We start from the raw sequence: 26,371 nt of genomic DNA on the forward strand, positions 1-26,371 counted from the left end.
TTTCCAGATTACAAAGAGAATGCTTTTGATTTAATAAGGCCAGTGTTTAGCGGGATCCGTTTTTGGTTACAATCTTCGATCCATGTAAAAAGGAGTCTCTCTAATTCAATCGTTATAATACTTTGATTTCGAGTGCATGCATGATCAACTTGAAGCAGCCTTACCTTTCTCTTTATTCAGCAGTTGATTCACCTATCTTTGCTCTGGACTCGCCTTGTTCATTTTTCTTTATCATTTCAAGTTTTTCTTCCAATCAGATTACTTTTCGAATCATTTTCACACTTCTATTTTTTGCTCACTAATTCTTTTACTCGTGATTAAAGGTTAGGAAAATAATTTAAAATTAAAAAGTAAGGAAAACAATATTGTACGAGTTATGATCAGCAAAATGATCATAGTGTACATGGAAATAGCGTAGTATGCCATTAAAAAATAACTTCGTAAAATGTTTCAAGTCGGTAACTAAATTATTTCATCCTGGTGAGTGATTTTTTAAATAGTTAGCCACAAAAATGTATAGATCGAAAAATTTTTAAATCGGTAACATTTATTTTTAAGTGTATATAGGCGCACTAATCGAATTTGGGTATCGAAAACGCACTAATCGGGGGCGCATTAATCGAGGGATTGCTGTATATATATATATTTTCTAGAAATTTACTCAATCACATCTTTGAATTGAGACCTCAAGCTCGAAAGAATAATATTAAAGAATCAAAATTAACTGAGAAGGATTCGCGGTCCTTTTTAATGTATACATTAAAATGCAACCGCGAATTCGGTTGCATATTTATGAATGTGGTTCTCCATTTTTACAAACTAACAGTGATTTATTGGGTACTTTCCTACCATACTACACTTTAGTATGGCTCAGCATATTAGTGGAACAGCAAATAGCTGTTTAATGACCAGTTAAAACAGAAACATAAAAATGTACGATGATTTAGGAAAGAGAACTAATTACACCCATTAAGCCTTTACGTCATAAACACTTTTAGAGTCATTGTTGCATGATGTCTCAACACAGGCGTGATTGGTGATGGGTTGATTTCAAATCAGTTTTCTCCTTTATTTCACTTCATTGTTAAATTATAACAATAAGCTAATTGTCATTAGATCTTGTTATAGGAACTGGGACAACAGTTAATGCCAACAGAGGTCATCATTACCTGATGTAGTATTGTAATTTCGTTTAATGGTAAAGAACTCGTGAAGATTAAAAACAAAACTGGAATGTGGGCTCATTTGCTTGTATCGCTCAGCTGTTGAATGCCTTCCATCTGATAAAGAATGCAGATTAGAAATAATACTACTTGAATCTTTGAGCTAATATTTAAGGATTATGTTGGGATAGCCACCGTAAAATCAAAAAAGTTTACTATTTTTTTAATGAAAATTATAATATCAAGTTGAGTATGTGTTGAATATTTGTTTGTCTTTATTTTGTAAATTGTAGCACGATAAACAAACTTAGCACATTCGACAAAGAGAGAAAGAAAGTACAAGACCGCAGTGATGGTACTGTCGCTCACTTTGAACAATGCCTATTCATCAAAGACTGCCATCGGCTATCCGTCCAAATATCAACAGCGACGCAGACACACACACAGAGAGACGGTGTCGTTGGTGATGGCAATATTCAGCCACTGTAATTTCCTGGTAGAAGGACAGATCGGTGTCACTAGCTCCCGACATGAAAGCACCGTATGACGTGCGCGCGCCATTACCTTCATCTGTACGATGACTCGAACTTAAATATTTGGCCTGCGTAGTCAAGTCATCTAATCCGAGGCAGTTGGGGGGAGAGGAGTGCGCTTGTACCGTTGTCATCTGATAAATAGGATACGTCAGACACAACCCCATGAGATATATAACGGAACCCAATGAAAAAAGTATTTGCACTTTTTTTTTTTTTTTTTTTTTTTTTTTTTTAATAGTGGAGTTATCTGAGGTTGTTTGCTATGATGCCTTCGAATATGTCCAGTTTTACTCAGAAAGCTAACCGAATTTTTTTTTTTTTTTTTTTTTTTTTCGTGTTGAAAAGTAATCATTTGTCACTTTCAGTTGCTAGGATGTGTTTGAGTTATCCCTTTACGCAATGTGTTTTCATTTCCTAAGTCATTTAAACAGTGTAATAATTTTAAAAAATAATAATAAGGATATGGGCTCATTGCAACGGTTTTGGCATCTCTATAATTTCTGTGTCAATCCCCAGTCCAATTGAAGCTATGAGCATAATGATGCTATTTTATAACATTGCGACATCCTCGTTAGCTAAAATTATTTTTCACATTCTTAGAAATGAACTACTCTTTTAAAAGAAACACTTGGGATCTTTTAAGTGCCTTATTATTTTTAATACTGCAATTAGTTATTAAGAATATACTATTATTATTTTACCATTATAACTAATATACCATTATTATATCACTATCATTGTTATATATCATTCATACACTAGACATTGAAAATATATTTGTATATGCATTTAAAAATACGCATTTAATAGTATTCAATTATTTTGTGTTTGAAATGACCTCAAATGTTTTGTAAGTTGAATAGAAGAAAAACGAAGTGTTTTGTGTAAAATGCTCTTTATGAGAAGAGATACGTGGTTATACAGAGGAGAGGGGTAATATGGACAGAATCCATATTACCCCTTTAATTTTTCAAGAATTTTTTCCAGTACATGATTAGTGTAGAGAAAACTCGGGGTCATCTCTAGAAATTAAAGAAGTGTGGTTAGCAAGGGTATCATGTATTTTTTTTCTTTTTCTTCTTGCTTGGAGAGTGGTGAATGAGTGGAACGGGCCTCCCAGAGTTAGCTGTGAGTTGTTTGTCAGTGAATGAGTTCCAAGCCAAATCTGACAGATATTATACAAATGATGGTTAGGTTTAGATGCTAATGGTCTTCCAGCGATACGTCTACAGACTCCATGAAGGTTCCCTTATAGAATTATAATAATCATGATAATAATATATTAAGCAGATAACTTCGCTTAAAACTACCGAAAGCAAAAAAAGAATATTCTTAGACATAAAAAGGAATATATATGATAATACTTTGGAGATTTAAACGCTGGAATTGACAATATAAATATTCCTGGTATATCTCAAAGATATGATGAAGAAATAATTAATGAAAATGGAACGAATCCCCTAAATTGTTGTGCAATTATTGAATGGATTGAAGACGAAATAATATATATTTCAATCACAAAAGGGAACACAAAAAATTATATTGGCAAATATATGAAAAGAGGAATCTGTAATTCGTTACATTATAATTAATAGAGAAATTATAACACGATGAAAAGTAAGCTGATTGCACTAAATAAGATTGTTAAATGCGAACAAATGTCAACCAAAGTAGGAGAACAAACTAATCGAAGATGGATACAGCGGTAAAAGAAGACTTAAAAAAATAAATAAATAAAAAAGCAATTCAATAGCAACCTACAAGGAGTTCAAATACATCAATATATGAATAATATGAAATTATACAAAATAAAATAAACAGCAAGACATGCTCAAAGAAATTAAAGTTGGTTTTAGTGAGGGATGAAATAGAGGGATTGTAAATAAAAGGAACTAGCACTCTATTAAATAAATGGCAATATTATTTTAAATATTATTATAAATGATAATGTGCACACTTAAATATAATGATGCGTATGGCGAACATAATATGGCATTTGGAATAACCGCAAAGATATAATAAAAATCATAACAATATCTAATGACAGTTGCTAGACATTCCGAAAGATGTCAATTAGAAATCAAAGCAATAAATAACCGAAGAAGATAAAATATTTACGAATATAACTAAATTAGATAGAATAAAAAGCCATTTTTATCAGAGTTAATTATGTTATTATCTCGTTATAGAAAAAAACGTCTTGTTTGAGCGAAGTTCTTCTTACTATTTTCACATTTAAGGACGGGAAGAACCTTTTAACGATCACGGCTTTTCGACTGGAGATGAGTAAACCTGTCTCAGGAGGAGGTGTTTCTTTCGCCTATAAACTCGGGTTTGTCATCTCGCAAACAGGCAAAGCAGCCCCCATGAACACACACACACACACGAAATATTTACTGTTGGGATAGCAATGTCACTAGTAAAGTGACATTGCTATCCCATCAACTATCATGAAGAAACTATAAGGAATATTTTTATTTTTATTTAATATAAGAGTGTAACTCATATTATGCTTATCATTCATATCTTCGTTTTCAATACTGTTTAGATGATTCTAAAAGTCAAATAAACAGCTTTAAATATTTCACATTATCTTATGTACTGATAGTATACAGGGTGGTTCAAAATTCCACGTACAAACTTTGAGGGGAGGTAGAGAACATCAAAATCAACCCTATTCACATAGGAAAGCACGACCGGAAACGCCACCCGAAAGTGATAGATGGCGCTGTTCGCGAGCGCTCCAGGTGAGCAATTGGGACTTCCTCATTCAAGCTTTCGACGTCGTACGAAGAACATGCGTCGTTTTACGAACGCTGAGATGGCAGACATGCGCCTCGTTTACCATATTATGTATCGAACTGTTCAGTTACGCCTAATAAAGTTTTTTACACTACTTACTGCCTTGTGTTATTTCTGTATCTTTGTGTCCCTGTTAGTACCTTCCGGTGGCGTTTCCGGTCATGCTTTCCTATATGAACATGGTTGAGTTTGATGTTCTCTACCTCCCCTCAAAGTTTGTACGTGGAATTTTGAACCACTGTATAGTTTTGTAGTACTTTATATTGTATTATATTGAGTATTAGTATATTATACCATAACAACCTTCTTTTAGTCTTGTTTTATTATTTTGTGTGTGTGATGACTCCCATGTACGAAAGGATGTAAGTCCATAATAGTACATTAGTAGCGTGGGCAAGCTAAGATTTTTTTTTTGTTGTTTATTTTTATTATATTGCCTATTTTTTGCATATTTATTTATTTATTACATATTTCGAAAACCTTGCCCTCTACAGACCAAACAGATTTCATGCCTCTTCAGGCTTCCAATAAGCGGGGGTGGCGGCCTCACATCTGGTGATAAAATTTGACTAATTAAAAATTAATAGGAAAAATATAAGACTTAATTAAATATAAAGGAAGACGTAAAGATTAATTAATAAAGTTCTTTAAAGAATTTACAATTTCAGCCAGGAGTGCAAGTTTAGTAATAATAAATGTAAAGATTTATTTAAATTAATTAAAGAATTTTTTTCAACAAATTTTGGTTTAAATTTTTAATCTGGAGTATTCATAAGTTAGCGAATGTGACATCGGTTTGTGAGGGGAGAATTCAAAGTAGGGGACGTTACATTGTGTAAAACAGTGATTGTAATCGTTACGGTTACACACGGAGATCGCTCGTGGACCTCATGAAAGGTGAATCGGTATTATTAATGACTAACGAATTTCCGCTAAAAGCTACGTTGCTGAGATTTTTATTTATTTATTTTAATGCATTTGACGACTTTTGATCGAACAGACGGTTCACAGAGGATGGAGCACAGTCATAACGAAGATTTGAGGCGTCGTGGGGCAAAGATACAAAATTTGGTCTTCCTCAGTCATTTATTACCAATATGATTTTTGTAGTCACGTAAGTAGAAAAATTACCGGAATTCATTTTTCCACCAATCGATGACACTGAGGTGTTTTTTTTCCCTAACTGAATTTCATTTTAGTACATATTATATAAATAAAGAAGAAATTATAATTAAACCCAACTGACTAAATGTGGGTGTGCTTGTGTCTGCTATGTATATTAGAGGCGTATGCAGATTCTTTCGAAAAAGTTGGGAACTTTGGGCATCTATCTTTTTGGCTTAGTAGGAGAAGGAATACAAATTAAACTCATAAAGATAACTTACAAATGCTTTTTTTTTTTTACTTTTTCAACTCAATCAAAAAACGAATATCCAAATACTTAATGCATATAAACAAATATTATTCATATACAAAAATAAAAAAGGTGTATTTACTTTTTAAAATTTTGAAATAGAAAAATTAATAGATTTTTCATTTAATTATAATATCTGATAAGAAATTATATACTTCTTTATTTACCTTATATGTTTCTAATATTAACCAGTACAAACAAATGTATTCACTTAGTAAATGCTTATTAATAGCAGTCTTTCTGATGTGAGTATTTGCCTCTAATATTCATCTGGAAAGTAAAATTTTTTTTTATCACTTTTCGCTGTAGATTTTACTGCATTCTGAGCATGAACTATCAATAAAAAGAAGCAATTTTAATCAGTGGAAGTGTTAAAAAATAAGCGAGATTATAGTAGCAATATAAAGTACCTTTTCTTACCTGTGACCCTTAACCTTTCTGCCGACACCACAACTTCTTTATTGTCTACTTGGAAGAGGAGCCCACCTTGGGGACTTCTTACTATAAATTGTTCGCCTATCGATTCCACAAAAGATCGACCTAAGTATTAGAGAGAGAGAGAAGAGATTACGATAAGAGTAAAAGTGGGTCTTCAGAGTGATTAAAATTTCGCTATCAGGCAATTTCGGTTAAAGTTTTATCACTTTATTCGTATTTCATTTTAAAATCCTTGCATATAGATTATTTAAAAATTACAGATTATTTTTTTTTAAGTCTCTGCGTTGTCTAAATGGGTGGTAAGATTAAAAAGGAGGAACAGTGACTTACCTATAAACAATCTGTTTGTGATATTGCCTTCCCGATTTCTAGCACTGATTGTAACATTATCAGAGGATTCTACTTTTAGAGGCTCCTCCTAAAATAAAAAATAAATATTTGTAGAATAATTTGCGTATGGATGCATCTAAATACATGTTATAATTGTACTCTGTCGAACGAAATATTCCATTCGCAGCAAATGTTCCATTAGTGACATCTAGCGGTAGTGACTAAAATTTTCTACTAAAAATGCTTTATGTGGATAAACTTATACGTTGGTGATACATAACTGTTATTTTTTTCAGGGAAAGACAACGTATACTATTATATTAATTAAACAACTTTAATTAATACTTCCAATATTTCGGTGATGTTACATTACCATCTTCAGGGAACATAAAAATAATGATATGTGCACGCAGGCACTAACGCTGAACAAATATGGCTGAAGACAACAACTGAAGTTGGTCTTAAAAGGTGCCACCTAGTGGGCTAAATTGGGTCCCCCAAAGACCAGCTACTTCCCCTAGACCTACCTGGAGTATACCGGGTCCCTTGTAGTTGCAAACTGTCTTACTACGGCCAAACAGCTATTATCAGGATATCTGAATATAAGGATTATATCCGATTTTTTCCACCAAAACAGCCACTCAGGACTTGCTGACCATGCTTTGGACACCCGCCATAAAATACGCTGGAAGAAAGCCACCTTACTACACCGCAGCAAGTTTAAATATGACAGATTATTCCTGGAATCAGCCTCAGCTCTAAAAAAACTCCCCAAATCTCAACAAATTTGGATGCATGAGACTGCCCAAATATGGGAAACTTGCATTCTTAGAACATCAGCCCAACAGCCAATTAAGCTCACTTGGCGGCACCTTTTAGGACTCTGGGATCGACTTCAGTCGTCTTCACCCATATTTGTCCAGTGTTAGTGCCTGCGTGCACATATCATTATTTTTTATGTTCCTTGAAGATGGTCATGTAACATCACCGAAATATAGGAAGTATTAATTAAAGTTGTTTAATGAATATAATAGTATACGTTGTCTTTTCTTAAGTCCGCGAGGTTAGCCTAGTGGCTTTCTGCTTCGCAGCCATATGCCTGGGGAAGGAGTGTCCTAGGTTCGATTCCCGTCCACGACGTGAGGAGCTTAAGGATCTTCCTCAGCCATAGCCAAGTTAACATAAAAATAATGATATAATGCACGCAGGCCGGTCTTGGGCGCGGACAGTAGGGTTTTTTCCGCCAGTTTATCTGGGGTTTTTCATCCCGCAAGCAGGCAAACCGACCCCGTGAACACACAGGTTACAGTCATAAATACTTACGGCAAGGAAGGAAACGGGAAACCACCTTGCTCATAATCATCTCCCTAGTATGGTAGCATATAGCTACCCCCCCCCCGGCCGTATGGCAGAAGGGAATAGATAGATAGAGTCTTTTCTTAAAAATTAACAGTTAAAATGCTTCACTGACAAATTTCACGCATTTGTTCTTTCCGTTTTAAGGTCCTGACATCACACCTAAGCTTTTGCAGCTAGATATCCTAACTCTACTCTAAAAAAATAAATAAAAATAAAACCAACGGGGGGGGGGTTATTCTTCACATCCCAGGTATGATTCTCTAGCCTAAAGTAACAATATCGTAATATTCATAAATTTCACACACGAAGCACGAGTCCATGTGGCACGCATTTTATTCTCTATGACTTTTCATTAATAATTTTATTTTTTTAGAAATAATAATGTAATTTATATTTTAGTTTAAATATTTTATTTAAAATAATAAATATTTAAAAATTCTATTAAAATTTTAATACACCTTTAAATATTTTATAACAGAAAATATTATACCATACATAATATATATATATATATATATATATATATGTGTGTGTGTGTGTTATGTTATGGAGCGGTGATTAATACCCTTGAAGGGTAATGGATGGCAATGTTGTAGCCAATGAAGTTCTAACTGAGGCTCGGCAATTGCTGTTACCCTTCTGCCATGATCAGAGCTTTAATAGCTCAATAACACCTTATCCCTACACTGTCCTCTACAGATAACGGGGAAGATGAAAAGCATTCTTGCTTCGCCCCTTTAAGCCAGTCCTTATAAGGATAAGCTGAATTATTACAATTTAGTATGTAACTCTGTGAAATATAATGTATTGTTACAATTTAGTCTCTGAGTGAGCACAATAGTATTCTATGGCTGTATTACTCTATTAGCTCTAGAATTAGCAGAGTTATTCAAGTAAAAAAAAAAAGACAATCTAACAAATCGCGACTGTTTTCATTAAGGTTTCACCTTACACTTCTTTGAGGCAAGCATGAGACTATTGATATTGATAGGATCAATCAGGTAATTTCTTCATGTTAATTTTTTAAAAAAATAATCTTCTAACGCCTTTTTATACCCCAAAGAGTGCAGATACAGCTTCTTTATCCTTAACCAACTTTTGGAAATCAGTGGATAGCTGGCCATCAATTATGATTGAGACTTTCATTTAGAAAAAAAAAAAAAAAAAACATCGGGGGGGGGGTAGAGCACAACAGCTTCTGTCATCACATTAAAATTAATTTGAATTTTTTTAGAAATAATAATGTAATTTATATTTTAGTTTAAATATTTTATTTAAAAGAACAAATAATTGAAAATTCTTTAAAATTTTAAATAAATTAAAATACACCTTTAAATATTTTATAAGAGAAAATTATAATTATTATTGTAATAAAATTATAATAATTATAATAAGGAATCAATCGACCGTGAGATGCGGTCGATTGGTTCATTAATGCCCTTGGGGGTGATGGATAGCAACGCGAAGCTGTACCAATGAAGTTTAACTGAGGTTCGGCTGTTGCTGCTACCCCTTTGGGCGAGGAGTTTTTGAGTCCGCTCTCTTAAGGTTTTTACCTTAAGGGAGCACTTTGAGTCTCCGGGGAAGGTGTTCTCCGGCACGGCCCGCTGAGGGGCTTTGTCGGTGAATTATTTTCCTCGGAATTTGAGCGGTTCTGCTCGGTAATCGAGTTTCACTGAGTAGAACCAACGCTGAGATTTGGACGGTCTTTCGCCCACGAATGAGTGGCCTAGAGATCGTCCGTATTTTTGAGATAGAACCTTTACTTACATAGTCGATTGGTTCATTAATGCCCTTGGGGGTGATGGATAGCAACGCAAAGCTGTACCAATGAAGTTTAACTGAGGTTCGGCTGTTGCTCTTACCCACTTGGGCGATGAGTTTTTGAGTTCGCTCTCTTAAGGTTTTTGCCTTAAGGGAGCACTTTGAGTCTCCGGGGAAGGTGTTCTCCGGCACGGCCCGCTGAGGGGCTTTGTCGGTGAATTATTTTCCTCGGAATTTGAGCGGTTCTGCTCAGTGGTCGGGGAGCCCGTCAGTGAGTGGAACCAACGCTGAGATTAGGACGGTCTTTCGCCCACTATGGAGTGGCCTAGAGATCGTCCGTATATTTTTGAGATTTCACCTTTACTTACATAGTCGGTGATTGAATCATTCAATCCAATATCCTTGGAGGGTAATGGATGGCAATTCTGTAGCCAATGAAGTCCTAGCTGAGGCCCAGCTATTGCTGTTACCCTTCTGCCATGATCAGAGCTTTAATAGCTCATTAACACCTTATCCCTACACTGTCCTCAATAGATAACGGGGAAGATGAAAAGCATTCTTGCTTCGCCCCTTTAAGCCAGTCCTTATAAGGATTATAATTATAATAATTAAATAATTATTTGAGTCTCCCCGGAGATTCAAATTGCTCCCTTAAAGGCAAAATGTGCTTGTTGGGATAAGAATAGCACCAATGTAAATCCAAGCATGTCGTAAGAGGCGATTAATTGGACGCTGAGATTCGAGAGTTTGAGTTCGCTCTCTTAAGGGAGCAATTTGAGTCTCCGGGAAAGGTGTTTTCCGGCACCGCCCGGTGAGGGCTTTGTCGGTGAATGCTTTTCTCCGGAATTTGAGCGGTTCTGCTCGGTGGTGGTGGTGGTGGTGGTGGGTGGAAGGCCATCATTGAGCGGAGCCAACGCTGAGATGAACTGTCTTTCGGCCTGTATTGAGTGGTCTAGGGATCGTCTTAATTTTTAGAGATTGGCTTTACTTAAGTATCACCAAATTATTACATTTATTTAGTATGTAATCCTCTGAGTGGACACAGTAGTATTCACTAATAAAATGAAACACTCATATTTCTGTTTATAATAGTGTGTTTTATTTATACGAGTTTTACGGTCGATTTTTTATGCAATCCTGCATTAAAAAACCGAGTTTCCTGAAGAGAAAAATGCCTGTTAGAGCTCGATTAACTAGAAAACGGGCTGAAAAAAAAAAGTTCTCATGGGTGACTAGAATCGAACCTAGAACAGTATTCCTTTTGGTGGTTGCGTTATGAAATTAAGAACGTTACTACAAAGTTACACAGCCACCGACTTAAAAATATATGGTAATAACATAGAATGTATATTGACAAATTCACCATTTCGATTTCCTGATATGTCTCTCAAGTTTTGATAGGATGGTAGGAAAGTATCACGTGATTAAGTTTACATTATTACTCATTTTTTCTCCAGATTGGTCTATCATTATTCCAATACTGTCAGATCTTATAGAATTCTCCCTTCTCTGACTGAATCAATTCACCCAGACAGTCTTCCTCTGGGTTGCTTAAAGATCAAAGCCAGATAACTGACCTTTAAAGAATGCGCAAAAACGACCAGGGCCTCTGACCTTATGTTCAATCCTCACCTTCACGTGATGGGCACCGTTAGTAGGTATCCACTGGATAGCGAACATACACGCGGTCTCTCTCTGCTAGTTTAAACCAAAAATAAACATGATGGTAAAACAGGATGGTCTTAAACTTAACCTCAAAAAGACAAACGTTATGGCAACATGTGAACTTGATGATTTTGAAGTAGATGGGGAGAAAATGGAAGCAGTTAACAATTTTGTGATCCTAGGATCCCGAATTTATAAAGATGGTTATTGTACTGAAGATCTTTAAAGATAAAGATATTAGCCTCGCAACAAAAATCAGAATCATGAAAGCAACGGTATTCCCTTTGGTGCTGTATGGATGTGAAAGTTGGACCCTGAGAAAGAGTGAAAGAAGGAAGATTAGATGCATTTGAATTATGGGTTTGGAGGCGCTTACTAAGAATACCACGGACTGCAAAGCAAACCAATAAAGCAGTGATAGACAGAATAAAGCCAGATTGCTCCCTCGAAGCTATGATCATCAAGCAAAAATTGTCATACTTGGGACATATTATGCGAGCAAATGACAGTCTGGAGAAGATGATGATGATTGCTAAAGTTGATGGAAGCAGGAGAAGAGAAAGATCAGGAATTAGATGGAGGCTAAAGAAGCAACCGGAATGCGCTTGGAAATTCTGAAGGACATGACCAGGGACAGATCTGAATGGAGAATGTATGTTCGTGGAGTCGTAAACGACTCGATGGAACATAACACACAAAACAGGATGAGATTAATGCAATTTATATTTAATTCTACTGAATAACATCTTTGTCATATAACCATAATTTATTCGTATCAGTTAAATAGATATTTTTCAACTTAAAAAAAAAAAAATTGAAAACTTTTTTTTTTTTACTTACCTTTCTGGATCGAATTTCCTTTGCATAGAGACCATGTAAGAATTGTGCTTCTCCGTCTAGCCTCATCCCGTTTGTCACAATACGGAGTTTTCCCATTCCATGCTGAATACAAAGCAACATAATTAGAATCTGCGGGTGTACAGCAGATAATAATGAATTCTTATTTACAAAAAAGGAAAAAAAAAGCGAAGTGAGTGGGAGGGATTAGGTTAGGACGTTGGATGAATGATACTAAACTGCTAAGAAAGTCTATTTCTTTTCCGCAGTTTTAAGGTCGTAGGGCCTGGGGGGGAGAGAGAAGGTGGGGGCACTGTTAGTAACCCAGATTTTGTGGTTCATTGCATTTAATCCGATGCATGAGGGAGACGTAAGATATTCCTGTCAGTTCGCCCGAAGACAGCGTCCATGCGGAATTCTAGTATTCACTTGACTCAGATTTTATCCGAAATCTCTGCCAAGTCTCACGTATCCCTGGCCTTACTTTGATATTACAAAGACTTCTGTCCGTTTTGTGCTCTCCTCCAGGGACGATCGTGGTTTAAATAAAACATAAGCTATAGCCTAGTAAGACTTTCCATTCACGTACTGCTAAAGCAAGGAAAGCTTTGTGCAGAATGACAAATTTTAACATTCTTTTTCAAGAGAAACGGTGCATGTCGGGATAAAAATGTTACTGGATTTACTAATCTTACCACTTTAGAGGTACTAAAACCACTTTACTAGATTATTGCACGCAACAGATTGGTTATGAGACGGTGATGTTTTCAATTATAGTACCTATATTTTTGTATTGGCAGTATAGATAAAAAAAACTGTACTTTTAAAACAAGTTATTGTCAGTTGATGTGTAGTTATCTTGCTTAATTGGAGTATATAATACTTAATACAAAATTGTTCATTTTTTTATTGTTCATGTTTCCAAGGAAACATACGTTTTTTTTTTTTTTCTTTTTTTAAATGTTGATGAGCTCAACAATGCAGGCAGATTTAATTGGATGTGATCTTATTATGACGTGTCAGTACTAGACTCCCAGTTTTTACGTTTTTTTTAACTTTTAACTATTTCTTTATCAATAGAGATTTTTAAGTAAATTTAGATATTAGTTCATAACAATTGTAATTATACAATCTGGAATGTGATAACACGCTGTTGGTTTAAAGATAAATAATGACATAAAGATATCGGCAAGCTTTTTTTTCTTTAAGTGCTAAATGTATATATATAAAGTTTTTGTTTGTTTGTTGATTAAGAGGTGGGGGTTGTTACGTCATGTTCTCAAGGCAACAATAATTTTAATCAACTCGTGTTTCTATTACCTTTCGAAAATATCGATAAATACTATTTTTTTTTTTTTTTAGTTCATTACTTAAGAAATCATATTTTTGTTTCAATAGAATAAAGAATTGTATTCATTGAGTTTTGATTCATTAAATGTAAATGAAATACCCCTTTGAATGAAAATTAATTTATTAATTTTAAAATAATTTTAATTAGTTTAAAACTGTTTAACTATTTGAGATTAAAATATTTTTTATTGCAACTCAGCTCGTTTTTTTTTTTTAGATGCATTTATCCCATTTTAACATTAGGATTCATCCATTTATTTTCTAAGGTTCAATTGCACTGGGTTTCATAATGAAATATAATAACAATCGATTATTACCATATCTACTTTGCAAATATTTATCTATTGTTGATTTATAGGATAAGTTCGATTGTTGAAATCATGTACAACAATTCACTAAAATAACAATAGATAAAGATTATAATATCATACATAAAACAATTAAACAACTGATAGATCTGGTACTTGAGTGATAGTATAATCTAAATGAGAAAAAAAAAAACTTGGTTATATCAGCGAGCATCTCTTAAAATACTATAGATGTGTGTGTGTGTGCTTACTATAGAGAAGTCCATCACCCTCATGATCCAAATAGTTAAGGCTAGATTGATTATGACCATGGTCATCAATAAAATGACCAGAACGTACAGGCAGCGCTTTCTCCATCCATAAATTCCTATTTTATAGAGATGCTGGTTGTGATAGTGATCAAACTGGCCACCATCCATACCCTCTTTTAGGATTTGATGCTCTCCGATGTTGGCGTCTGGGATCAGTTGTCATTAGAATCTACCATCTTTCCATTCACTAAGAAGAGAAACAGAATAGAAAAGTTAATTTTTTTAAAAATTAAATAGATGACATTTAAATACAGATGGAATAGATTTAATTTTAATTTTTAAACGGATTAAGACATTAATCTACGCCAAGAAATTAAAAAAAAAAACTTTAAATTACGAAAAGTCTCGATTATCCGAAGTATCCAGCGTTCGCTTTACTTCGGTTAATCGAGACTATGATTTACTAGAGTGCGAAAGTGACTCCAGAGACTCGCCTAATCCTATTCATCCTCAAAATATTTTGCTCGCGATACAAAGATCGAATGCTAAGAAAGTGAAAGTTATTTTTAGCAAATATTTAGGCAGAATTCTTGTACTAATGAAGAAATCATCGCGTAGAGTTTGCTGAGCAGAAGTGTTCTGTTTATGTGCATATCTTTTCGTTCGCAATTGTTATTTGGACTTTAATGAGTTTCCTATAAGTTTTATGGAAAAGCTCGATGTGTCACTTTTCTCTCTTGTAATGTTTTTGGACATCTCTGCTAGAAATTAAATATTCAGAATGAGAGAAGAGATAATGAACAGCGTCAAATGATAGTTTAATTAAAATAGCGTAATTAAAAATCGTAAAACTAATTAAAATTTTCGTACCTTTCCCCCCATTGAAAAATAAAATTCTTTTACTTTGGCGTTAATTGGAACTTTCTAATTTATATAAGTTAATCATTTCTTTTTATTATTATTAAGTGTAATAAGAAACTTCATTTTGTCGAACGAAACAACAACAAACACACAAATAAAAAAAAAAAACAATAACTTGAAGCTTAACAATGGCTGTTGTAGCTTCGTGTTAGTTTTCATTATCCACGTGGTCGATGCACGTTTCTCGAGTTCAACAATGAATTTCACGTTTGTTGACAGGTGAACAGTTAAAATGGAGGTAGTGGTGTTGTTAACAGACTTGTAGTAACGGATGTATCGCGAAACTCTACAATGCAGAGACCCGAGAGTTTAAGAGTACACGAAAAAAAAAAAAATAATAATCAAAAATCCTCTGGATAAGAATGGGCTCAAAATAGGAATTGTGTTACATCTGTATCGTAATATACATATTTATACACTATCATCTGTTGCTATTTCTTCGGGATATCTAATGTGCATTTAACCGAAGGTGTATAACTTGAATAAGCGACGAATCTCTTTTAGTGATTTGCAGGAACCTCCGGGTCTTGTTCGTAATTTAATGTACCTACAATTTATTATATTTTATCAAAGATAGGGAAAAGAGTAGCTAGGCTATATTTGGACTACGGGGCACTCCTAAACGAAAGCAGGCAAAATAGCCGTAAAAATAATAATTTTTAAGAAGAGTAACATGGGAATTTTCCCAGAAATAATACCTACAATTCTTTTTATTTTGATATCGTATTTTAATATAATGCATGCTTTTTCGATCACGGTTATTTATTATTATTATTAAACAAATCATTTACTAAATTAGGTAGAAATCTTAAAGATGGCGGATCCAGACTTTAGTTTTAGGGAGCAAATGAAAGATTGCGAAGACAATCGACAAATACTTATTAGATTTTCGACATTTCTAGTTTTAGTAATTAACCTCAGTTCGTTCACTATGTGTCATGGGAGGGCGGCTTTCTCTTTTGTATTTCCTCAGGTGTCCGAGGAATCTATACATTCGCCCGCAGTCATCCTCCTGTACGACCTCTCCTCAAGAAGTCATAGTTTGGTTGATGAAAGTGCAAGGCAATCTTGTTCATTTGACAATACAAGAGATCTCACTTCACCTCCCCCCCCCTCCGGCTTTGCCTTTGATGACACCTAGATTGCCAGGCAACATCAGATCAGATCCCTCTCCTTTGACCGACATTTACTTCTAATGTTTTCTCTCAAGCTTCTCACATTTCCTCAGACTCCGAAATGGTCAAAACGGCGTTTTTTACCTGATCTAGCTGCTCGCTTCGTATCAAACCCAAAACGTTTTCCTAAAAATTCTTGACGCGGTCCAGAAGACAGTTCGACTCATATCGCCCCCCCCCCCCCTTGTCTTTCTCCGCCTTTCACACGCACTCATTATTTCATTGTTCAGCCTCCGCAGCTCGGTCGGTATATACAAAGCCCTTTGTTCGGAAAGACCTGAGTTCGATTCCCGTCAGTGACGTGAGGAACCATTATCGTCTCTTTCGACTAAAGGTGAGTTAGCCGGTCTCATACGGAGGTAGGGGTTTTTTTTTCACCCGCAAACTCGAGTTTTTCGTCCCCAGAACAGGCAAACCGGCCCCGTGAACACACACACACACACACACACACATGCGGATTACAGTCAAGAATACTCTTAAGACCCAGCCATAGGCCTGATTCGTCAGTTATGCCGGTCCCGAGCTCGGATAAAATTAAGGGGAGGGGGAGAATGAGATAGTGCCGCACTTCCCCATAAAAGGGGGATTCACGGACTTTGTATCATCATACGTTAAATAAATTTCATTGTTCATTATTTCCTTAATTTTCGCTAAGTTTGTTTTGATTATTAGAAGCTGCCCAACATTCATTCACAGTCCAATTACAAGAGAATTAAGAAGAAAAAAAAGAGGAAAAAGCAAGTTGATTGTCTCCCTCCTCTTTCGTCTGTCTACCCCCATTCTGGGAAGCATTTAATTGTCTTTTTAACGAAGTATAACTTCCAGCTAATCAAAAAAAAAAAAAAAAAAAAAAAAAAAAAGCCCCCTTCTTTCCTAACCATTGTTTGTCCACGGTATAATGTGCTACAAATTCTACAACCGCTCTCTCTGTGTGTATGTGTGTGTGTGTGTGTAATCTTTAAAATTCAAATTTTCATCAATAAATTCGTAATTTTAAAATAATAATTTTATTTTATTTTATTTGAATTTTTGCAGTTTTTTTTTTTCGCTCTTATTTTTTGAGGAAGAAATAATCGTACATCTTTTTGGATTGATTACGCGAGTGAAGGTTTTCCCCAATTATACGATGAATTCCCCAACTTTCTCATCATCTATTTATACAGCATTCAAAATTATGCCTAAAAAAAAAACGATTTTTTTTTCTTTGTTACTTCATGGCACTTGTGTGATCAGGTCATCTGTGAAAACCAGACTATGTTGCATCTCTAAGAACTTTACAGACTTCGCAAACCATTGCTTGCCTGCCTCTATCACACTCTCTCGTTCAACGGGAGAAAAAAAGATTGAGCTTCCACTTGTCTCATTTCTGTCTTTTTTTTTTTTTCTTTCTTGCCTTCTTGTAAACTGCATTTTCTACAGTGCAGCTAAAACATTTTTAGTAATAACAAATAGATTTGAAACAGAGTTAGAAGATAAACGTAGGAAACTATGGAGACAAGCACAAGGACCAAAACTATGTGTGTGTGTGTGTGTGTAGGGGTGGGAAGAAACTTGAGAAGGATGGGGATGAAGAAATGGAAAGAGGGGAAGATAAAGAGAAAAAAAAAGAGAAAGAGAGAATAGAATACCTGCAAGTACCGTTAAGAGAGTAAAATACTGGTGAAAGGCGAAGCGTAGACTTGGCGAATATTCGGGCCACCAACTGTCTAGTCTTATTTTAAGAGAGAGAGAGAGAGAGAAAAAAAAAATTTAATCTTCTATAATGGCTTCTTCTTGGAAAAAGAAAAGCCTGAATAAAAGGGAAACGTTTCTAAAGCTGTGGTGGTAGCGGATCGTTCAAAGAGAAAGAAATCATTTTCATTGTGGAAGTGGCCTACGCCGGACTTATTAAAGGCTTTCCGAATGGTACGTAAGCGAGAAAGAAAGTTGCACTTTTGAGACGATGGGAAATTGTTTATGAAAGAAATATTCTTGTAGTTTGGGCGGACAGCATTCCTAATAACAACACACCTACTGGCAAAGTAGATGGCAGAATTCCGACTACCGTTTAAAAATTGCTTCACATATTGAACAAGTCATGGAATCTTTCAAAGGAAAAAAAAAAGACAAATGTCTTTTCTCTTCTTTCTCTTAATAAAATTGTCCAATTGCCTTGAGATAAAGTGTAAGAGAAAATGCAAGATATTTTCTATAAGTGTAACGTGTAAATACAATCAATTTTTTCCTGAACACATTCTTGTAAAACAAACTTCTACTCCAACTGCGCATGTCACGATACTTAACAATTAACTTTGTTCATTTAATTGAAAGTTGACAGCGAAACATTCGCCACTAGACGGCAGCACCGTAGTCATAGACATTAGAGGCATTAGTAACAGAACAGAAAAGTGTCATGAATGCCGGTTAACTTATTTTAAAGTTATTACACGGAGACAAGTAGAATAAATATTCAACTTATAGAAGGTACGTTAATGACATTGGTTAAACACCACTCAAGAATAGGAATCGAGGTTACTGTTCTATGCGGTAAATATAACAAAATCGTAAAATGATAAGTTTCATTTTTATTTCTTTTTCTTCTAAACTCATTGTAGGTTAAAATAGAGAATGTTATAGATCCATTCTTATTTTATAGCCAAATATAAAAATAATATTAAAAAAGTTTCGAAATTATATCAGCGTGCCTATGAGAAGATGACCTTCGCCATTTTTAAGTTGTGCACACTACATATTAAATGGAAACGAATAGAATATGAATTAAGTATTATATATTATATTTCCAACATTTTATTAAGTATTACTGAAAAATCGTATAAAATATTTATCTTTTAAATGTCATGTTTATTTTCAAAGTGTTGAGTGCTATACAGAATTTTTTTATTTGTACACTCACGACAGGTTGTTCTTTATTAATTCCAAATGCGCCATATTGATTAGTTTAATTAATTTTTAATTATCCTAAATACTTGCAAATACTAATATCATTAGTTTACAAAGTAATAAAGCATTAATGGTTTGGAGAATTTGGATGGCGATGCTATAGCCAATCACTATGTTCATTACTTTGTGTTCATTTGATGTAGACGATGAATTAATTTTATTTTTAGGTGTGAGAATATCAATCTGTTTATTAGAGGCTAAATACAATTATAAAAGCTGTTTCTTTAAAATCTAGATAAGTATTTTTATGTCATAAGTAAATATATAAAATTATCAAAAATAGAGAAAACATCGTTAGCCTCACTATTATAATGTATTATAGATTTATACAAAAACCTTTCACAGGTGGAAGCCACGTAGTTCTATAGTCTTTAAAAAATGGAATATTTTGAAGGCCTCCATTGACTCGACAAAATTCCATGTTTGATCTCTAGAATAGAGTTTTCAGACTACATTAAAAATAAATTTAAAAAAGTAGAAAAATGAAAAAAATATATAAAAAAATTCCAAAGCTTAACCACGGTATTGATGTACTCTAGGTTTGTAACTATTCGTGGGCAAGACAAAAATTTTTCCGAGAAATAAAATTATATTTTGGCTTTAAAATAGGCAGAAATTAAACATATGAATCTGAAAAAAACAAAACAAAAAAACTTTCGTATCTCTTTACAAGTTTTATTTTAAAATACATTTTTGAGTTCGAAAGCTTCCAGATCATATCATCCCCTCCCACTTCCTATCCCTCAACGAAACTTAACCAAATACCCCCTATCAAATACATCCTTTCCGCCCGCTGCCCCTTAAAGATGACTAGCCCTGCAGGAATCAATAAGATCTTCGAGTGTCGACTGATGCTGTGCAGCAGTTTCTCTGCCTGCCTGCCGTCAGAAATCCTACCACCATCTTTCCGTTCACCGCCCGTAATTAGAATTTTAGATGATTACCGATGTGTCCTGTAAGAGTCGCTTTGTACGACAGCTGCTGGTGCGTCGTTTGAGTGTTAATGGCAAACGCAGCAGCTGGGGGATATGGAGATAAACGCCAGAAGACGGACCACAGCATGTGTTTGGTGGCCAGGTAATGCTGTAGTATGCGCTGCTTTGCAACGAGAGTGCAGTTTGATCCCTTCTTACGTTAATAGCGCATTTGGTGCACGCTTTAGAACTAATTCCCATCCTGCACTTTCATTGACATTCGGGAGAAATGACAGTGTGCATATTTAGTTGGAAAAAAACCAAGTTTTAATATAAATAAGTATATAAATAGCGTATTAAAGCTAAACAGACAATAATAAAAGAAAGAATTCTAATAATGAACCGTTTTTTCATTGTTACCGAAAGAATTAACAGCAACAATGTTCTTTTTTTTTTTGTTTGTTTGTTTTCTTGTCGTTTTCTAGTATTGTTCATTTAATTAGATGACAACAAAAACGTTTGATACTTGTTTCATTCAGAAACCACTAGAGGGCGAGCTAATCATTTATGAAACAAAACAAAAATTTTAATTAGATGATATTGTGATCGTTTGGTACGTATTTCATTCGGAAACCACTAGAGGGCGACTTAATCATTTATGAAACAACACAAAAAAATCGGTTTTTTTTTTTTTTTTTTGCTCTTTCTATATATTTTTTGAAAAATTTGAATTAAGAAGTGGGGATGTGTTGGGAATTATCTCTTTATAAAGAGATTCCTTAATTATAGTTCATAAATAGTCGGTTTAAAGTAGAATTATTTTTGCAGAGTTTAAAAGGGATTTTTTTTTTCATATGTAAAAAACCATTTGAGTTTTAAGTATTGATAGTGTAGAGAGCATAAACGGTAGTTTAATGAACCTCAAGTTAATTAATGTAAACATTTGCATAATCACCTTCAATTAACTAAAGGCTAAATTTCCTTGATCAAATATGTGAGTAGCTAACTTTTTTCCCTTTAATTTCTATCATTTAATTCACCTGCATCTCTCTCTCTCTCTCTCTCTCTCTCTCTCTCTCTCTCTCATTCACACTCACACACACACACAGATTTCTTTCAATGTGTTGCTCTTGAATTATTTTAATAACTTCAGAATTTAGTTTTCTTTTTTCATTATTTTTATAACAATTTGAATTACTTTATCTCTCATTTAACTATTCATATATTTCTTTTATTACGAAAAAAATTGCTTATTGCTGTTCTGTGATATTTTCTAGTTATTGATGCACCTACCTGGTAATATGTTTCAAGAATATATTGCTTTTTTCTTAACCTGTTGGACTAATTTTACATAACTGAAAACCGATATTTGCATTTTTTTCTCTCTTTCTTCCCCCGTTATTCAATTTCAAAGCCAGCCTTCATGAAATCTACGAAGTATATTGCATTATTTAAAATCTGACTATTTATTTCATTATCTAAAATCCACTACATACCTCATTGTTTAAAAATCAACAACATATCCCTCATTAATAAAAAAAAAATGTACAAGATATCTCTCCTTGTTTAAAAATCAACATTCTGTAGAAATTTACAGCAGATCTCAATTGTGTAGAAATCTACAACATATATCTCATTATTTAAAATATCTATGTGTGTGTGTGTAGAAATCTACAATTTATTTCTCATTGTTTTAAATCTGCAACTTATTTCTCATTGTTTTAAATCTGAAACTTATTTCTCATTGTTTTAAATCTGCAACTTATTTCTCATTGTTTTAAATCTGCAACTTATTTCTCATTGTTTTACAAATCCACTTCTTATTTTTAAGTGTTTAATGTGTACTGGTTTATTCAAATACTGAAACATGAATAATGACATTACAAGATGCAATAGCCAACTGATATGTCCTGTATCTAGTAGCCATTAAAATGTTGTATTTTTGAGATCTCGATGGGAAATAAATTACTTTAGGAGAACAACAGACAGAAGGTGAGTTGACAGAGGTTAAAGTAACATGAAGTAAGAAAACAAACGTGTCAAGCACCAGGTTAGACGGATATATTTAGACAGCAAGTTTATACCGCATTCTGAGCAAACAAGACAGTATTATACGGACGAATAAAAAATAACTAAAAATGAGAATCCGAAAATCCAGTCGAGGTCGATTTTCATGAGTACACTTCGATCTTTTTGAAAGCTTCCAGAAGTCGAACGTGCTTCATTTCCGTCAAGCCACCGTGCTCCGTCCACTAACAAAAGATCGACACGTCAACAAGGATATGAAAGCCCATCAGTCTGTCATGGCTAGAACTGATCCCTTTGCCGATAAATCGACGCTCTTCTGTCTATTCCATCCCCCCTTCAACCTCGTCCCAACCCCCCCCTAGACAGTCATTGTTCGCTGTCAACTCCACGGTACCCATCCAGAAAATAACCGTGCTGGGAGGTGACGGACACAGAACGGCGAAGAGATGACAGTAGAAAAAGAAAAAGAAGGAAAAAAAAAAAAGAAGAAGAACCACGTCGTGTTGTCAACTAGATCCACACACACACACAGACGCGAGCGCGCACTTACAACCGCCTCTTTTACACCCGTGTAAGATAAGAGACTCAAAGCGCCTTCTTACAATTTTCTTTGGATATTATTTTGCATGTTTAGCGTGGTTGATGTTCGCCGAGTGTGTAACTGATATATCGATCTGCTATTTATTGTGTCTAGAAAACTTTACTGTAGAATTAAATTCCTAGATTCGAGCTTAAAAATAAAATGATTTTTTTTTTTTTTTTTAATGAAAGATTGAAATAATTTTTCGTCTCCGTTGGAAATTAGTGACACCAAAGATGGTATTGATTTTCCGTTTAATATTTCTGGATATTTTGTTCCTTACTTTGGAAAGAAATATAAATGGTTACTAGTGCAGATATATTGATAACATTCCTAAACCAACGTATTTCAGATTTATTATGACAATTTTACTAATTATAAAAACATGTTTCGTTATTTTAATATTTATTGTTTTCATTGTCTAGGAGAATAGCAATATTCATTGTTTAAAACCCTGTCTATTCCTCATTGTTTAGAACATAGACCATCTCGCATTGTTTAAAATCACCGAGATGCTTTTAATCGAATTCTATTTCATAGTATATATAATAGTTTATTTAAATGTTTGAATCAACAAACGGCTTTGCAATAATTACCACCCATCTTTCTACATTGTCGTAAATTACGACAAAAAATTCAACTTTTTTTTTTTTTTTTCGTTTTAGAAAGAGCGATCGTAGTCTTTTGTCAGGGTGGAGATCCCCCCCTTTAAGATAATATAAAATTTTACATTACTCTGCTGATTACAGACGCCTAGTTTAAAGTGAAGTTTACCAAAATCGTTTTGGTAATGGCGAGATTTACTGGGTGACTCATATTCGATATGTGAGTTTGTGCGATGCTATCAATCATCCTTACAAACGTAACTACTACTACTGCAACACGAGAAAATTGTTAGTAGGTGCATGATGCCATTAACCGAACTGTGTGCTCTCGCTAGGGAGAATTGCCTCTAACAGCAACTTTCAACTGATATCAGTTGTTGCCATTGAAAATTACAACTCATAACTTTTTTTTTTTTTTTTGCTAACGTAATCGTTCTTTAAAAGCAGAAACGTTTAAAAAAAAACTGTTTAAATCCCACTATGATTTAAAGGTACATAAACGTATAGCTTATTTGAAAAACATCGCGGTATTCGCAGAAATGCTTTTCATATTCCTCTTTGTCTGTGAGGGAGGTTCTTTGAGTGGAGTGTTATTGAGCTCTAGGGCTCGCCCTGTGAGGGCGTTGAGATTAGCTACAGGTTAGCTAACCAACCTCCTGTGTATGGGCTCAACATAAAAAAAAAAAAAAATTCGCTTCGTTGTAGTCCGAAGCTTGTTTGATCAGCGGATTTCGTTGATTACTTGCCTTAATGAAGAACTTTTCTGCTAGATCGTGCAGGAAGAAGGAAATATAAGGAATATTCGCTTCTCTATGAGTTTCTTATGAACCATGGGGGCATCCATGGTTCATAAGAAATCATCCTCAGTTCTGTATCCTCTTCAGTTTTTGAATATTTGTATTCGAGGTTATGGCTCCAAGCAGGAGATGCGTAAGTGATGACTGGGCGTATTACCATCTTATATATAAGTGGGTTGTTACGTACATCCAGCTTGCTTCTTCTGTTGATCATGAGGGTAGAGTTGCGCGATTGCCTTAGATGTCTTCGAGCCAATGGGTTTTATATGATTGTCGAATTTAAGTTTTTTGTCAAGTATCACGCCTAGGTATTTAACTTCGGTCTGCCATGGAATCTTGACTCCGAATAGGTGAATGTCCTACTTGTTCTGGACCGTCTTTTTAGAAAACATTATAGCTGTACTTTATTGGGGGTTTACTTGAATCCTCCAGTCCGTCAGCCGCTTTTCTAGAATATGAATACTGCTTTGGAGTATACTGATTGCTAGTAGAGCGGTGTCATATGCATATAATGCAGTGATGGTAGTACTAGGGTTTTGGAGAATATCAGCTATGTAAATTGAATATGTAAATTTTGAAAATAATAATAAAGGGAGCTCATACGTAAGTAAAGCCCTGTATAAAAATTAGAACGATCCTTAGACCACTCAATAGTGGCCGAAAGATCGTCCAACTCACCGTTGGCTCCGCTCAGTGACGCCCCCACCACCGAGCGGAACCGCTCATATTCCAGGGAAAAGCGTCCACCGACGAGGCCCCTCACGGGCCACGCCGGAGAACACCCACCCGAGAGACTCCACCGAGATAAGCCCCCCCCCCCGGAGGGAAGAAACCTGAGAGAGCGAACTCTCGAAACTCAGCGTCCATTTCAGTCGCCTTTTATGACATGCATGGATTTACATTGTTGGGACTATTCTTACCCAGGCCAAGGTGAAGAAGAGAGAGCCTTAGGCATACCAGCAAGGTTATCATCACGGTATTAGAGGGTTTTCAATCTTTATAATTTATTATGTATTTATTTGTAATGTGTTATAATAAAACATTTTAATACTAAAAAAATTTAGAAAAAGTTATACATTTTTAAAAGATTTAAATTTTTTTTTAAGAATTATATATATTTTTAAATAAATGATTCAGTTTTTTGCAATTTACATTTGATAAAAGAAAATTATTTCCCTTCCAATGTTATAGAAATAAGTTATACAGAAAAAACAGAATTGGACTTATAGTGCAAGGTTAAGCCACTAGAGGTCACAAATAGTCTGGAAAAATGTCTTCCGCTGGCTTGCGAATTTTGACCATTTTTATAACTCTGACATAAAAAAAAAAAAAAGCCAGAAAAAGTGGTTTAATTCCAACTGTCGACTCCGTCTACTTATCTAGATTTATTTTCGTATCTTTTATAAATAGAACTTTTATTTTTTATTTATTTATTTTATTTATTTATTTTTTTCAAATCGCGCTGTCTGCTCTAGGTTCAGTTTAACCAACAGGCAGCCCAAGCAAGCAAGAGTGATGGACGATTATATCTTCTGATCAATATTGCATTATGGGGTCGATTATTAGACAGTGCCACCTATTGTTGATGTCATGTCATAAATGTCAGCAGAGAAATATTTTCTTAGTTGGAAAACCTTGCTGGAGAATTGTACAGACGTCCGTTTTCGTTGCGAGGCTTTATCACGTGTGATGCATGTGGAAGCATGCACATAAAACATCTGTTAAGTAGAACGATGTCCAGAGAAACAACGCTACGGTTCATTTTTAGGGGTGGGGGAAAGGGGGGGGAAGAGGGGAAAGTGGGAAAAGGTAGATACTGCAGAAGTCTGGAGATAAATGTCTCGGGGGTCGCTTAAACGCATGGGTTTTGCTCACGCGAGTATAGTAGCATTGTTCGTAAAATCGACACTTAGAGGGGACCTCCCGGGAACTGGGCAAAGTTCTATTGGTTTGTTGCACGTTAATACGGTCTTGTACGTAATTGCCCGTCATCTATTTTGCCCTCCGATTTTCTCTCTCGGAGTCATCAGCGAATTTCTGGTTTTGTCCGGACCGCTGGACTTACAGACATTTACGGCCTATCAGCCAGTACGTCAGCCTCGCTATCTCTTCAAGAGCAAAATGGAAGAGATGCTTACGGCTGTCTGCATTGATTGACCGAGTCATTAAATGAATTTTGTGTGTGTGCCTAAAT

General features: G+C 34.8%; 1 protein-coding gene across 1 annotated transcript in view; it reads right to left on the bottom strand.

Moving 5' to 3' along the window:
* The window catches only part of LOC150105683 (zeta-sarcoglycan-like), a 96,020-nt gene that overhangs the window by 3,868 nt on the left and 65,781 nt on the right, over nucleotides 1–26,371 (bottom strand). Inside the window, exons 2-5 of the mRNA XM_090395009.1 lie at nucleotides 14,218–14,464; nucleotides 12,312–12,413; nucleotides 6,684–6,771; nucleotides 6,336–6,455 (exon numbers count right to left, since the gene is read on the bottom strand). Coding sequence (XP_090251135.1) covers nucleotides 6,336–6,455; nucleotides 6,684–6,771; nucleotides 12,312–12,413; nucleotides 14,218–14,385 — 478 coding nt within the window. The 5' untranslated portion in view covers nucleotides 14,386–14,464. The remainder of the gene's footprint in view (nucleotides 1–6,335; nucleotides 6,456–6,683; nucleotides 6,772–12,311; nucleotides 12,414–14,217; nucleotides 14,465–26,371) is intronic.

This window comes from Typopeltis vanoorti, chromosome 6 (assembly GCF_054136105.1).
Source record: "Typopeltis vanoorti isolate ZY-2024b chromosome 6, IOZ_Tvanoo_1.0, whole genome shotgun sequence".
Taxonomy (NCBI): Eukaryota; Metazoa; Arthropoda; class Arachnida; order Uropygi; family Thelyphonidae; genus Typopeltis; species Typopeltis vanoorti.